Source organism: Schistosoma haematobium, chromosome 1, assembly GCF_000699445.3.
Source record: "Schistosoma haematobium chromosome 1, whole genome shotgun sequence".
Taxonomy (NCBI): Eukaryota; Metazoa; Platyhelminthes; class Trematoda; order Strigeidida; family Schistosomatidae; genus Schistosoma; species Schistosoma haematobium.
Window position 1 is genome coordinate 15,317,604 of NC_067196.1, and position 17,134 is coordinate 15,334,737.

Consider the following 17,134-nt stretch of genomic DNA (forward strand, 5'->3'; position numbering starts at 1 on the left):
TTCGCTCGGTATTGTTTAGCCAATAACAGACTGATCAATTGCAGTCTTAAACCTCAATAGGAAGATATAAGCCAAACAATACCAAGTGAATTTAAATTCGCCCCATTGCACAAGGAAGTGGCTATCAGGACTCAGCAGCTGAGTAGATAACGCGATGGCGTTTGAAGCGAATGGTGCTGGGTTCGAGTCCCAGAGTGAACATCAACTCTGAGATGCAGGTACATCCAGCTGACGGGTCCCAAATAGGACGAAACGCGCGTCTTGGTTTCCACTGCTAGCCACTATCCATCATTGCTTACAACATATATGTTTTCCCACATTTTGTCGGATATGAACAAGTATGAAATAACATTATAGAACCTCTTACTTTCGGATTGACTAGCCTTTTGTTATAAGGCGTCCAACTGAATATACCAGAAAGCAGTGGATTGACTCATTTATTTGGGTTTAACCCTGTCACACTATGGTTGCATACTCCTCAAGAATATCAAATTGTAAAGAGACAGTTTCTTTTTTAAATTTATGTTTATATATGAATGTATTAATAGAGATTACTTGTAACCCTGACTTTGTTGTAGTTCTCAAGCTACATTATTCTATTCTAAAAGGATAGCTAGTATTTCCTTAGTGAAACTATTATCAGATTCATACATGAACGTCTACTTTAGATGTTCTATCACCCTATCAATAAGATATAATTTGAACTAATAAGCACATTTCCATGTGGGTTTTCAATTGCACTCTAATTTGTGAGAACTACTGTGATCAGGTAAGTTGCAGCTAACTGGTGGAAGGACAAAGTAGGCTAGAATATACCTCTGAAAGAATGAACCTGAACTTTCCAAGAAAATAATTAAATTATCACCATCGTATCCAGTTTGAGACTGTAACGTGATTTCCCCCCTTTCAAACGGAATATCTGATAGTGCTACATGTCATCAGCACTATAGAGGTGAAGAGTTGGCGTTCTTCAACAAGAAAGCTTTTACTGTCTCTTGAAGACCTCAAAAGTTGAACCAACTATATCATGTTGATATCTTTGAAGAGCATACTACAGTTTAACAAATTAAGACAGATAATAACTTAACGAATAACTAAATTCAACTCAGCATTTCTGAAATTTCGGTCATTGTTGACTCGTCTAAACGTCAGAACTACAATTACTGAACAAAACAGGAGCATACTTTCAAGTTTTCCTAGGAAAAATCTTGATCAATGTTGATTTGAAATTTGATGGTTTCATTAAAATTGATTTCAGCGAAATCTGTAGATTTTACTATACCAATTATTGTAATTTCAGTTCATTGTTATTTTTCATGACTGGTTTAAAAAAAATTGCATTATATTTTAAATAGAATAGTTCTTTTTATAGATTATTTTTGTTTAATTGAATATCAGTTTATGTTTTGGTTACATACTAGACCATAAATACTCCTATAAATGTTTCCTACTTGGTGTATGACTGAGCGGATTTCATACAACAACAGTTAGTGGAATTCTAGTGGTAATACACCGATAAGCAAGAGACTTTATTGTTGTAAGTAGAACTGTATACTTCACTGAGTGGTGAAATATCAGATGTCTAACCCTGGTCTGTGACCGCAAAGAATTAATATTGATAAAAAATAACACTATATATATACTTTTTGAGTTATTTGTTTATTTAGATCACTTTACAAGCTTTATACCAAAAATACAGTCACATCATTTATTTAAACGTGCTTCCTAACTAACTGGTAATACAGCATTTGGACATTCCTTGTAATTTTCGTGACTTTTTTTCTATGATTGCGGAATGAACTTTATCTTATCGACCCTTCACGACTGAAACCGTAAATAAAGGTCCTTTCTACATTCATGTTCTTAAGGCAAAAGCTAGCTGGTGTTGTAAGATATGTTCAGTGTGGTTAATATTTATTCGACCAGAAACTGAAGTGAATGATCCAAAGCAAACAGTCTACATTGAAGAAAACAGAACTAATACAGCATGAGCCAAAGCCTAAGAAGATGATTGACAATCATATACGTTCAAAATTCATATTAGCGTTCGGGCAATTGAACAACTTTTTCATCATTACGTTATGAATTTCGCGAAAAAAAGTGGGAAGTCGCTAATTTGATCTTGATTTTCAAGGCTTTCAATGAAGGTCTACCAACAAATGTTCACTCCACATAATATAAGCTTACAGTAAGTCATGGGCATTAATGTTTTGTATCTCTTTACTTTGATCATTGAATGTAATATACAAATTTATTTTAAAGATAAGGATCATGTGTATGATATATAATCAAAATTCAAGTCTACTTGGTGATGAATAGTAGATTTGAAATATCTTAATGTGACTTACCATTTGTCTAAATGTACATAGTGACATCCTTTTTAATATACAAATATATATCCACAAGACAATCAATATTTTTTTTGATCTCATTCTTTTGTCATATTACAGATCATTTTTTGAACCATAGGAAAGAGATAATTGAAAAGTCGTTAATTTCTCATTTTACTAAAGACTATTAATTTAGGTAACAGCTTGAAGACTAAAAAAAGAAACAATAAAGCTAATTAATATTGTATTAAATAGTATTTGATGGTACGTCAAAAACATACTGAATTTCAATCCAATTTTCTAGAGTACGTCATAACATTCATACGTGATAGTTTAATACAACCTATTTCATCATCATTAGTAAAATAATTCCTTTCCCGAATGAATCCACATTTCTTTTTAAGTCCAACTGTCCATCTTCTTATTCGATGTTTTAATGCATAATTACATCCTAGCTGATGTGCATTTCTTCCCTGTGGGTAAATGAAGTATCCTTTACATTCTGGACTACCAGAACAAGGCCAATGCATAGTTGTGTATGAACTTTTCAATGAAATCATTTTCATGCCCTATAAGAATTTATACTATTTTCTTGAAGTATCTATAATTAGTTAGTTAATGACGAATTTAGCCTTAAAACGCACTTAATAACAATACACTTAACAACTTATTCCATAGGTGGACTTTTGAAAACTATTTTTTGCACTTTATTCAATATATATAATAAGAATATTTTGTTGCTGTTTCCTTAAGAACATTGGTTGGATTACGGTGTAATTTATATTTATGAATTATTTTATATTTTACAATTAGACAATTACATACAATGATATACTTTTGTGCTCATATGATGTATTATTATGTGTCAGTTGGAAAGCTTGTGTGATCTAACTTCGTAAGTTGATGCGATGACTGGTCAAAGTATTAATTGAATGAATAAGGGATTAAGTAGTATAGTTTAGACATTTTGTCATTTGAAATTTCGCTAATTATATCTTTGTTAAATAATAGTTTCATAAATAAAAGTTTCTTTAAACAGTTCATATCTCTGCATCTTAATTCATTGTGTATGTGTGCTTCTTCGAAAAGATTTACGTGTAGTTTACTTCAGTCAGTGTATTGTTCATGAACTCCAACTTTTTCCACTGAACAGATGTTATTCCCTTTCTTTCTATGACCTGTCATCAGATTTTTTTAAAACAAATGGATGTTGAATAAAATAACCTCGCCCTGTTGGAGGTCAATCTATCGACTAGTCTAGCTTCATACTTGTACCTGTCTTCCCTTAAAGGCTTTGTCCAAATGTTATAATCATGTAAAAGCTATTTGTATGTAAGATTTCTACTATTTGGTTTGTGTCCTTCCCAATAATACCTTCTCAGTTTTTTCGCAATCTAATGGTATGATCGGCTATAATCTCGAGTTGCTTGAAGGTTTTGTGACCGTTTTTTGAAACACACCGATTGATAACACATCAAATGATATTTTGCAAGTAATTCCAAACGGAGAACATGTTTTCCAGTCTACTCGTTCAATATTATCTTTTAATGTTATCAAACGACAACTGAAGGAATATTTTCTTCACAAAAATTCTTAGAACCTTTCCTGGAATCATTTTAAATCACTGTAATCCTTCTAAAATTATTTTCCTTGTGAATACGTTCGCTCATACTTTATTGTTCAGTCCAGATGATTTATGCTACGACAATATGCCCTCAAGAAACTTTTAAATTATTTGTATTTACATTTTAGATTAAATTTCACAGAATCCTATTGTTTACCAAATTTAATCATGGAAATACTTCTTTCAGCTACAGAACACAATTTTTAATAAAGGTTGAATCAGTATCATAATCAAGAAAACTAATTAGTTCCTACATAATTTACCGAAATCCATTTTATTACTAAAACGTAAAATAATTCGGTAAACAGTATCTAAAATAACAGTTGACTGATTCAATGTACAATCGCTTTTTATCTTAAAGCTGAAAGTTCACTGAAAGAAAATAGCCTTACTTTTGATCATCCTCTTTTTGTGTCAACAAATGGTTGATCTTCACATCAACAGACAGTTTATTTTGAATTCGTATTTCGAGTGCATTCGTTGGGAAGCTTTGATGTACAATGATGATTAGCCCAAAATACTGAAAGTTTGTAATTTAAAAGTAATAATATTAATCTGATGCAAATAAAATTAGCTTTAACATGTAAACAGTGTTTATACTTGAAGTTTTGTTTCAATGCCTACGATATGGTTACGCGTGGTCCATATCACACAGACAGCTTTATTTTTATGTTTGTGGCTGTTTTGATGAACCAACATATGGTTATGATAAAAAAACATACCTGTTGGCCATACAGAATCCAAAACACATAATGTTTAACGTTACAGATGGATTTTTTGAACCATGAAGTTAAAATAGGATTAAGGCTATGATAAAACGAGTGGTTTTGCATGTTGTATTTGTACATAGAGATTGAGCTGAAATCGTTGGATTGGTAAAGTTTCTTCAGTACACGAATTCCTGACTCGTAAACACTTCAAACCGCTTTGTTTGATTTCATATATGACTCCGAGAGAATCTTCTTGGCAGGGCTATGAGAACTCCATGAACCGAAATGTTAACTTATGACAGCTTAAGTTGGGTGTTTGATAGTAAACCGAAAATCCTCTATCAGGACCAATATATTATGGTCAAGATATTCTTTTAATTCCTTATTTTATGTAGGCTTACATCCTTTATTATTCTTTGTATCATTCCTCTGAATAAGACTGAGTTTAGCCAACAAATGTCTTCAGTCACATGGTGAACTGACAGTAAAGTCGAGGTCGTGCCTTTCTCGGAAAAGACGTTGAAACCAGAGAAATCCCCTGACTGTTCATTAGACCGAACTACGTTCTGGCAAAATTGAGAATGGACGTTTTGGGGAAGTTCCCAGTAAACACTAAAGAACGCCATTTGATACCTAAGGTAACATCGAGTTACACAAAATACTAAATTTGTCATACAACGTCTCTGATATTAGCCTAGACTCTTCCATTATCAACTGCAAAGTTCCAAGTTAGATTTGAGGTATTTTCGAGCCCAATCAAATAAATCACTCAACCTTTAGAAAATAAGATAAAAGAAGCTCATGTGATCAAACAAAGCACACGCCCGGGTTTTCCAGGCTCTAGAGACCAGCATCTAATAAGCTTAAATTCGCTAAAGTGGATTTCGACATTATGCTGCAGCTGGAAGTTATTCATTCCTTTAGTAGTCAATCGATTGGAAGTTATGTATTCCGCACACGGATATATCGATGATTTGTTGATCCTTTGTCTTGATATAAACAAAACTTAGTTGTTGAAGTCAGGAGGCTAGATGTGAATGGAATGAACATATATCAATGTGTGATTTCCGAATTTATACTTTGGAATTTCTCTAGCATGCAATAATCGTAATATGGATTAAATTGATCAAAAAACAGGTGGACAATAATAGGCAGTATCTCATAACAAGTACTCTAACACAACTAGGGTGTTTTCTAGGTTTAGCTATTTATTATTGCGGATTCATACACGGTTGTGCGCAACGAATACAAATATCGACAGACTTCCTTGACAGTTAATCAGAAGATCTCAAGTCGACTTCTAAGACCGTTGACGATGCTTATTTCCATAAACAATAGACTTGCTTAATAATCCACAGTGATGTATCCTCAATCCGATTCCCCTTTCATTTTTGAGGGTAGATGCTTCAGACAAAGCAGTGGGTGATGTCATAGACCGACTGACAAACGAATGCATTCTCAAAAAACTCGTCTCAGTAGGGTCGAGATACTCTACATTGTGACAAGAACGTCTCCTGCATTAACTTTAAACTCCCTATCAGTGCTAGCTTTTATAACCAGTTAGTAACACAATAGAGCCTAATACAAACATCAATTCGCTCAAAAGTCCACGCCTTGTCTGGGGTGTCACCCGTTAATACAAACCGAAATAGCATACTGAGTCAAGATTCAAATGGTTATGTGCGCTACATGTTTTTACCAACTTGGTTAACTAAGAATTGCATTCGGGTTGACGAAGGTTTAATAGGCGGAATAGTTATTTACTTAGTTTCTTAAAAAATAGTGTTGTGTATTTCATTCACTTACCTTGTCAATATCCGAGTTCTAGATTGATAGTCTGTTGATACATACCTAACCAAGCCCGTAACTTAATCATACTATAGGATGTGTACACTCCTTGTCTCCCCTTAAACCGTGAGATTAAATTGCTTTATACCTTTCTTTCTTCCTGTATTATATCCTTATACACAACTTTCCTTTTATGCATTACTGCCATTGAAGTAATTACGATGAATTTGGTGTTCACCCTGTTGTGCTAATGAGGTGTGGAAATTTGTGCCTGGTCCTACGTTGTGGCTGACCGACTGGCGTTCTATGGGGTCTAGAAACACTAAGATGCTGATGGGACAAACTTCATAACGGCTTCCCATAATACCAAACGGAAAACTATCGCTATATCTTAAAGCGCAACTACAAAACCTTACATCTATCGAGAACCTCAACTCATTAAGTCTATGTACGTTAAGATTTTTTCTCTATACTGTGCAATTCAATGAAAAACAGATTTACTACCGCAAATACACAACTAGTTCAGGTTCAGTTGATAAAATAAGCAAAATATAAATCATTGATATCTCTGTACAAATTAATTTGAGAACGACATATCAGATAAAAGATATAGAAAAACAAACGAAAGGAAGGTAGTAAGTTTGTCTTACAGCATCCATCAGAAAACAACTCTCGACAAATATCATGCAAAATCAGGGCAGCAGCTAACGTCTACACAACTCTGATGTTCTCAAGTCAGAATATTGTTTACGGTAGCAAACAAACGGCCACTTCACGATTATCTTAACCTTATACTAATCTGAAGAAACTCAGTAGCAATAAGCACCCTTATGAAAAACCTGAACTCATCTTTTGACCTCTACTGTTTATCCAACCACTCGTAGCGCACGAGCACTAACCAGCATAGCAACTATATACTCAAGCGAAGCCGACAGCTTTAATACGCCTTTTTCTTTGACTGTGATAGTGAGTGTGGCTCCAAGTCCCGGTTGGAAACTTTCAACCAAGCCGTTGAGTGTGAAATCATAATACTGATGTCTTTTAGAATTCACCGTTGGCATAGCTAAGTGTTTGCTGATATTCTCGATAAGGCATATGTGATATAGTCTTAGTTTTATTCAGCGTACTGTATATCAGGTTAGAACTGGATAGCAATCTCAGCTGTCAAGTCTTACGTGAGATGTTGGCCTTGAGTTGTCATAAATGATTTCGTTAGTTCCTAACACTCGGTGAGAACTATGAATATTGAACTTTTGATCTCATATCATCGATACTTGGTAAAAATATGTTTGTCTAATTGATTTTCTTACTCCAATAGAGCTCTTCACCGGCTACGCTAACGCCATAGTACATACGCGTCCTCTGAATCACTTAAAAATCCCTGAATACGAAACAATAGTTAATGCTACACTCGCTGATATCTAAGCGGTGTCTGGCAAAATAACACAGGAATATGGTTACGGCAATGGATGCATTGCTGCTTAAAATTAGAAACGCTATGTGTTTATTATCCCGCCACCAATTTTGCAAGGAAATAGCTTCGCGTCTCCTGATGCACTGAAATCGGGGAATAAGAATACCAAAAAATGGATGAGCACTTACTTGGCTTACTTGTCGTCCATATGAGAGCCGGGTCAAGTAGGGAAATTGACCGTGAAGCGAACAAGATAATTATCAATAATTGTATTTCCTTACATTCGTCGATAGGACCTAAACAGAACGACCATGTATTCAAATAGCCCCGGAAGTGCAAAAGAAAATTCGCTTTATGAATACCAAGTTTAAAGGAAAAACAGGTGTCAAATTCATCAATAAACGTACTTTAGAATCCCGAGTAAAACTTTCTGTTTAGCTAAGCATTTAATTGCCATCTCGAGTCGATCTACCATTCATGAATATGTCAAAATAATTTTATCAAATGGCGGTCAAATCAAAAACTTGTGCACTGTTGAGGCTTTCGTGACTCACCAATTCACGTTCAAACAGTATAAAGAAACAACACATCCAACCTTTCATTCCCTTTGCCACTGATTCGTTTCTTCTATATGTTTCGCCTTTGTTTTGTTTTTATTATTATTACTGTATATTTTCTAAACCGTGATCTGTAGTTAATATCCCCAAAAAACGTTTTACAACCCTTATTCAGTTGTAATTATGAAATTTAGATTTTCCATCATTCTGTCAGGTGGGAAGTTTTTTGTCAAATTTCATCCTTCTGTTGTTATCTAACCTCATGATCATTATACAAACTTCTTTGGTTACCTAAAACTTTGAATTACTTTATGACGCAATGTCTTCTGTCTTTCTGTAAACCAATATGTCTATCAAACAACTCTAAATACGAATGGGTATTTTAAGTAAATGATCTCGTCGGGAAAAAATTTTCGTGGATTCTTTTTTTATTCGGTCACAACATCCGTTAATTTAATTATCGGTGGAGGGAAATATCTGAGGAAGTGTAGCTAGAAAATATCCTTACATCACATTAGTAAGACAACTTTTCCCCATGTCCCGTTCGGCCATCAAGCTTTTATTAGAAGCATTGGAATTATTCTGCTAAGAATTCCTGAAATAGTGTAATTTAGAGCAGATAGAGTTAGATGGGCATATTTTACCCGGAATTCGTAACCAGTGGACAATCAAGTACAAAACAATCATTATTTCGCATAGATGCCACATCGATCAAACCTAAACCCACATCTACTGCTCTCATAAACGGATTATAATTCTCACAATTAGATACACTAATTATTCGGTTTTCACATAGTGACACTAGGCTCTACAAGTAGTACGAGGAAAATTATTTTCTGCTGTACATTCTAGCGTTAACCAAGAATTAGTGGAAACAATGATTGAACGACTCCCGTCACCACTTCTATGTTCGAGACATTATGATATCACCATGAACCACCAAACGGAATGAAAACTAGCAATAACAGAACAAGGTGAGCTATTCCTCTGCCCTCAACCCTGTTAAGTGGGGGAGGAAGATTGGAGTCAGTCAAGAAAATATATAGTTCCACAGGCAGCTCAAAAAAACGATTGGCAAGCACACAACTCATGTGTGATGCATACAATACAAAAGATAATCAACCATTGGTGTTTATGGTCCCTTCAGGAGAAAAAATATGAACTCAAAACAATAATGAGCGCCTCAAACACAAAAATGAGATATTCAAACCTTCACAGTTAAATTGCAAAGATAGGAATTTATGAAGTGATTTACGGGGATCTACAATTTCTAATAAGCAGTACCTTATAAATCACGTTCATTGGCCCTGTACACAATTATGTGACTTGTTATGTCATACACGTAAAATCGAAACGCAATATACGATACTAATCAGTACGATAAAAGACATAGTCTATACAAAAAACGTGCTTGGATAAGGCCATTATTCCATACGTCCACTGAGTTAATCAAACACGTTTGAACGGTGAAACCAAGAAATCATTACCAAGACAAGTGGACAAACCATACAAAACAGATTTGATCACACCACTGATATGAAGTTTGTGGAAGTATTGAGGTCTGGCTTCTACTACTTCGAACTAGATGGAAACTTAGTACTAAAAAGATAGTCCAATAAGTAAAACTAGTCATAAAGTATGTCAAATCACGATAATGTAGTATCATGACTTGAGTACAATCAAATTGGTCACTTGTCCACAACCTCCCAATGGGGTGAGAAAGCGGGGTTACCTGATGAGTACAAACGTTCGTAGCTAACCCCCTACCCTGCTTAACCTTAATGCGCTCGAAATCGTCCCACAAAAATTCTTCATAGGGATGACATCATGCACAGACTGCGCTTACCCATCCCCATATCTAATTCCAAATATTTGTGAAGGGCTGTGGTTTCATGCCAGTTTCAAAAAATTGGGCGAAAATTGAAAGGATTCGAAGCCTTTGGTTCAGCAATGCTGTGGTTTTATGGTCTCGTTCGATACTAGCACCTTTATTCTTGCTTAATTCCTTACGCCTGTTGCCCCATATAGAGAGGGCATAGGACGTCCACGAACATTCTCCATCGGACTGTATTTTGAGCTATCCTTCCCAATTGCTATGTATTCTTTCGATGTCTGCTCCCGACTTTCGACACAGTGTGTCCCTTGGTCTTCCACTTCTCTGTTTCCCTTCAGGATTCCAAGTTAGTGCTTGCCTCGTGATGCAGTTCGTTAAATTTCCTCAATGTTTGTCCTATCCACCTGAAGCAAATTTTCCTAATTTCCTCTTCATTTTCAAGCTGGTTTGTTCTTTCCCACAGTGGGCTGTTGGCGATGGTATCAGATCAATAAACATTGAATATCCTTCGTAGACAATTGTTTATAAATACTTTTGCTTTTTTATTATGGTTGTGGTAGTTCTTCACGTGTCAGCTCCGTACAATAGAATTGTTTCGACGTTCATATTGAAGTTTCTGATTTGGTGTTGGTTGACAGTTGTTTTGAATTCCATATGTTCTTCAACTGTAGGAATGCAGCCTTTACGTAGTAAGACTTTGGGTTAAAAATAAGAGTTAGTCATTTCGCCACTAACTGACATAAACTGTATTGTCGAATTGCAATTTATCTGTATAAATCAGTGAATACTGGGCCAAAATCCAAGGGTTGCTGTCTTAAATCTTATTAGTTCACTCATAAGATAAATTCTCGCTCCTCGAACTTATCAGTGGCATTCTAAAAAGTTTTAGTTTGCTGGTTGTAACTTATCTGCAAATACATAACTATGAACAGCCACCTAATACAAAGAGACTTAGAGAAAGGTTCAGAAGGTAAAGTACTTTATTTGAATGGTTGGCAGAGAATGGTGTGGAAGTTAGCTCGCTCGAATCTTATCAAATGTTTGTCCGTAGCTTAAAACATCAATGGACAGCTTATGCTCTTTACAATCATCTCAACAAAACATAAACTGCGTCTGCTTATGAAGTAGATACTAGATAAAAACAGTATGAATTTAACTGATGAAACTAAACCACCTCTAATAATGCATCAACGAAGATAGCTAAGGGATCTCATCATCAAACAGTCCATAAAATCGTTAATATTGTATATAAACCCGCATACTGAAGATTATAACAATATTTCACCTTCAAGGAGACTTCAGGAAGATTGAAGTAACCTAAAGAACTCTAGGAATTCAGCCCGAAAAAGTACGGTTACTGTTATGACCTTGGATGTCTTGTTTTGCTACCACGCGACCTATCGACCAATCCGGATACGACTTATACGGATCTTTACACTAGGCCAACCAATAACGTTCAACCGGTGCGGGCAGCCTAGCGTCCTTACTGGTCCTATGTCCTCCGAGCCCTTCCACTTGAGTCCAGAACACAATACCAGCTTCGAATCAGAGCAGATCGTTTATTTCAGGCATACTTGGTTTATATATCAATCACACAGACCGCAACATACCATAAAATAGGAAATAATATTTGTACACAAATAAGCTCAAAAAGTGGCCGTGAATGTGGGAGGCGGTAGTTAATAAACTGAACATAACTTAAGAACCGTAAATAGTACAATAATAAATTATGGGCCAAAATAAAGCTTGTCATAAGAGGGGTATAAATATACATAATGTGATTGTTGAATAGTTATACAATAAGAATATTTATAGAATATTAGTCCATGAATAGTCCTCGGAAGTTACCTGTAATTTAATCTTCACCGGATATAACAGTTACCGCCTTAAATGTTGATGTTTTTCTTGGTTAGAAATGAAATAAACTGTCCATAAACATCGTACGATACACTTTGCGATATAATCATTTCAGAAAACTCACTCGGAAGGTTATCACAATGATCCAAGATGAAATAATCGTGGAATTATCCACTATTATTCAAGCACAGAAATCAGATCCTTAATTTTACACAACGAATGAGTCCTAAATAAAATGCTATATCGACCGAATTTACCATAGTTTCGGCAGTCGTATATTTGGTCATAAAATTGAGCGATCGCATGAAAATTTACTATTTCAGCTTTTTCGTCTGAAGCTAAAAGTAATTATACTTTCTACCTACCTTGAGCACGAATACCACTTCCACTGTTTTTATTCTTTCGCTTTACCTACTTCCGTATGCCCTTGTCGTATTGATTCCACTATTCTACTATTAGAAGCATTTTACTTTTGCTTTAATTGACTCGTACTTCTCCCTATTTTACTCTACAAATTCCGTTCTTCCGATTTCAAGTGAGTGACCAAAGTGTCGTAGCGGCTATTGGTTTCGGTGACCTCATTCTCATGTAAAATTAAAAAAAGCAAACATTCAGAAACAAATAGAAAAAGGATGATAAAAATTTTTGAACCCCAAAATGTTTCACAAATCCTCCTGTCGACCGATATATTAGCTGTAAGAAATCATTTCATATATAATGCCTGACAAGGTATATATTGAATATTGGATACATTGTGCCTTCTACTGTGCTACTGAACAGGTTTCGTGAACTTGGCGTTCAGACGTGTACGCAACGTATTAGATGAGGTTTATTTGTAGTGTCTCAGCAATATGCTTGTTGTTTTGTTATTTATCAACAATTAAAGGGCTGAGGTTTAAGCTTAAAAACGGTGTTACAAAGTGTATTCAAGATGAGGCACACAAAGACGTTATTGTACATGGTGAGTATGAGATTACTGCTCCCCATGAACACACAACCCATATCAAAGTCCGTGATGTGAAAAAACATATACTATATCAGAGAGATAATATAAAAAGCGGGAAATTTGCATTCACAACAGAAGACTTTGATCTATTTGAGGTGTGCTTCGAAAGTCAGCCAGGTAGTTGAATATCTCCATGTCATCTATGTTTGCTAGATAATACTGACACGGAACAAGAAGTCTTTCTTAATATAAAACACGGTACCGAGGCCAAGGATTTTGATAAGGTTCGTTGCTCACTTTTTGCTTATGTATGTAGATGGCGAAAGCAGAGAAATTACAACCCATCGAAGTGCTACTGAAAAAACTAGAAAGTCTAGCCGATGAAATCGTGCAGGATTTTGTTGTCATGCATTCGAAAAGTAGCAAAATGCGAAACATCAACGGTAAGTAAGGTTGATATCACATTCTTGGTGCTTCATATGTGATATAACAATCTTCCGAGTTCGTATAAATTGATGATCAGTCCCATTATCGTGATAGTGATCACTGTTTACACACTAAACTGGCAAAGCGTTGATAACTGGGGTTTCCGTCATTATTTTCCGCAACTTATTACGACAATAGTCATCCACTTAGCACATTTCTAGAATCTTAGGGTGAAAAAGATTTGACTGTCATCGATAAGTAGCTATTCTGCTGCCCGTACTATGCCAAAATATTCCAAAGTCGTTACGTTTCTCATTCTTTTCGCCAGCGATGATGTACGGCTCTGTAAAGTGGCGGAATGTGATACCCTTTGTTTTTTGTTTGTTTGTATATGAAAACTAGTGTCCGTTCAGCACATTTTTGGTTGACAATAAACCATGTCTCTTTGTTTCTTCTGAGCCTACGCGTAGTTAGTGGATATTTGTTTTTCATTTCCTAAAACTTGTATTCTGCTTCGGTTTGGGAACCCGGGCAGTATCACAGCCCTCACACATATCTAATGAGATCTGTGTGGCGCATATGTATTTGGTGCCTTCTTGTACCAATATCTATGTGTTAAAATTAATAAATAAAAACTTTTATATACCCTCGATAAGCCAGTCCACTGGGAATCATCAATAGCAAACGGAGTAGAACTTGTCACAAATTTGCGTTGTCTCAAATTCATGCTACATGTTATTTTTCGAACTTAGAATTGTTGAACATTATATCGACAATTTTATAGCTTTAGGAGCATCTCTCTTATGCTATAAATGATACATTGTGCCGAAAAACAGGTGAGGTTGTTCAATCCCTGCCGAAAGTTCATCAGACACTAACCTGCTAGGGCTGAAAAAAACCTCAATATTAATTGCAGTAATCAATACACTCAACTGATTTGCTCGCTATTATCATGTCCTACCGATATCGTCCCAGAGAATCCCACGTCGTGTATTAATTGAGAACGCTGGAACTGGTTGGAAAATGCAAAGAGATGGTCAATGTGTGACGTTGTGTCGTGGTATGAGAGTTGATGTCTGATGAAATCTCAGCACGAATTCGAAAAGCTCGTTTGGTTTTTGCCAATTTACGTCACCTATGGCGAAGGCGAGATATCCTTCTATCAATTAAATGACAAGTATACTGCGCGGCAGTTTTTCTGTTTTAATTTACGTCTGCGAAACGTGGTCACTAAGGACAGAAGATATTCGTAAGCTAATAGGATTTGGCCACAGATGTCTAGGAAATAATGCTCGCATCTGCTGGGACCACCGGATAAGTAATAGTGAGATTAGACGCAGGGTATTAGGGAATGATGGTAAATCAGTTGATGAAGTTGTGAATCTTCATTGACCGAGATGATTGGGCCACGTGTTACGTATGCCTGAACACCGATAACCACGACGCGCAATTCTGACTACTGTAGGGGATGGTTGGAAGAAAGTTAGAGGTGGCTGAATCAAAACGTGTCATCAGTGTTTGAAATCATTGACTTCTGGTGTGAGCCACGCTGGTAGATGCAGAGTACTTGGTAGGGGTTCGCGTGACTCGTAATCGATAGTTTAAGACTAAGTGACATGGCTCAGAATCGATCACAATGGCTTAGGTGTATACACTCTTTGTCTTCCTTTAAACTATGAGATTAAAATCACTTCATATCTTTTTTCCTGTACTATGTCCTTATATGCAATCTTTCTTATATATATTGCCGCCACTGAATTAACTACTACTATGAATTTGCTATGTCTTGTTGAGTTAATGGGGTATGACAACTTGGACCGGTCCACATATGTGCCTGGTCCTACGTTGTAGCTGACTGGCTGGTGAAATTTGCACAGGACTGGCTTGACTGAATTCTTTCTGGTTGTATTTTTACTAACCGAACTGCTTTTCGCCATAATGATGTTTTTACTTCACTTCTATACTTTAATTTCTGTTCATTGTTGTTCTTCCTTTTATTATACGCATTTTACGCCTTTTATCTCTTCACAACCTCATTGTCATTGTGTGGTATTTGTTACTTATTTATTTTCGTAAACAACACCCCCGCTACAATAAGGCAGTGAGTAGAACTTCCCTGAGAGGCTATATACGCGTGGCCACGTGAGAGCATTTCGAGAGGGAGAGCGGACTCTCGGCCGTACCAGGGCATTTGGGGGCCACTGTGTGGTGCATATGTATATGGTGTTCCCCTTGTACCAATGTTTGTATTCAAATAAATAAACAGCTTACGGCATCGTCAGAATTATATTCTTTCCGAAAGGGTAGAAGTTTCTATTTGATTCCTATGTTTTAATAAACAAATTTTTGATTGCTTGCTAATCACTTACTAAACCAATACTGATGAGTACTTAAAAGACCATATTGTCAGTTATGTCACGTGGGTTACAGTATCACTTCCGTAAAAATACTAATTTTTTTACTTCATTTGAATTTTCGTAAAAGTCAACCCACTTTCATTACTTCTTATTTTCCAGAATCTACTCATACAAGGGTTCTCTACTTCTCAATCCTTTCAATGGTAATCCTCATCGGCTTCGCATGTTGGCAGGTACTTTATTTAAGACGTTATTTCAAGTCGAAGAAGCTGATTGAGTAATGTAAATTGATTTTTCATCTTTTAATATCTGCGAAAAAATCCGTTTTATTGTACATGCCTTGCGTATGTTTCATTTCTGAAATAATAAACTCGTGTGGGAAAACTGTACAAATCTAGTCTCACATTGCTCATCCTTTTTTATTCGAAGTTGCTTGTCTGAACTGTCGTTTCATATGTGTAAGATGTATTTCCCTTTAGATAATATAGCGATATGTGGCTTGATATGTATTATCTTTTTTTCGGTCATTTTCTAATAAATGCTATTAAAGTCCGTTTTGGTGTTCTGTGCTCTGCGGAACTGGTGATTGATGAGAACAGAATAGAGCAATCATAACACTCAGGATCTAGTTAGAGAACTGACTGAACATTCGTGATAATGCTTATTCTTAATAAATGACTTTAAAGATGGACTCAGTATCCATGTAAGGATACAAGAGAAAACTGAAAGAGCGAAAGCAGCATGTTGAAGCCAGCTTTAATAAGCCTCAATCAGTGGCCAAAGTAGTAGGGTCTGTGCACATTCCTTGCGAACGTAGTAGTACTACTACTACTACCGCGTAATACCATTGCTTATTTGGTATTATTTATATTACTTCCATAAAGCGCACATGCTGGTGCAGTCGCGATGCGAATTTTCTATACTGTCTTCGCACACTACATATATATTTGACATGCCGATCCACCTACCATCGAAATGCGAGGAAAACCTGACATTTTTGGTCTATAATATCATATCAACTAGAATCGATTGCTTGATTTGTCAAACAAGGTGTTGTTTAGGACCAACACCTCCCAAGTGGATATTAAACGTCCGAGCAATAAACTTTGAACACACTATCAGTGCCAGCTTTTATAACCAGTTAGTAACACAATAGAGCCTAATACAAACCGAAATAGCATACTGAGTCTAGATTCAAATGGTTATGTGCGCTACATGTTTTTACCAACTTGGTTAACTAAGAATTGCATTCGGGTTGACGAAGGTTTAATAGGCGGAATAGTTATTTACT

General features: G+C 35.9%; 1 protein-coding gene across 1 annotated transcript; it reads left to right on the forward strand.

Annotated features, from left to right (window-relative positions):
- Positions 1-12,936: 12,936 nt before the first annotated feature.
- TMED10 (Transmembrane emp24 domain-containing protein 10) lies at positions 12,937-16,395 on the forward strand (the record flags this gene model as incomplete). Its single annotated transcript, XM_035732694.2, has 4 exons — positions 12,937-13,237; positions 13,274-13,344; positions 13,377-13,503; positions 16,003-16,395. The coding sequence occupies 4 exons, from the start codon at positions 12,937-12,939 to the stop codon at positions 16,122-16,124; spliced, it is 621 nt and encodes a 206-aa protein (XP_035585998.1). The 3' UTR covers positions 16,125-16,395.
- Between the last annotated feature and the right edge of the window lie 739 nt (positions 16,396-17,134).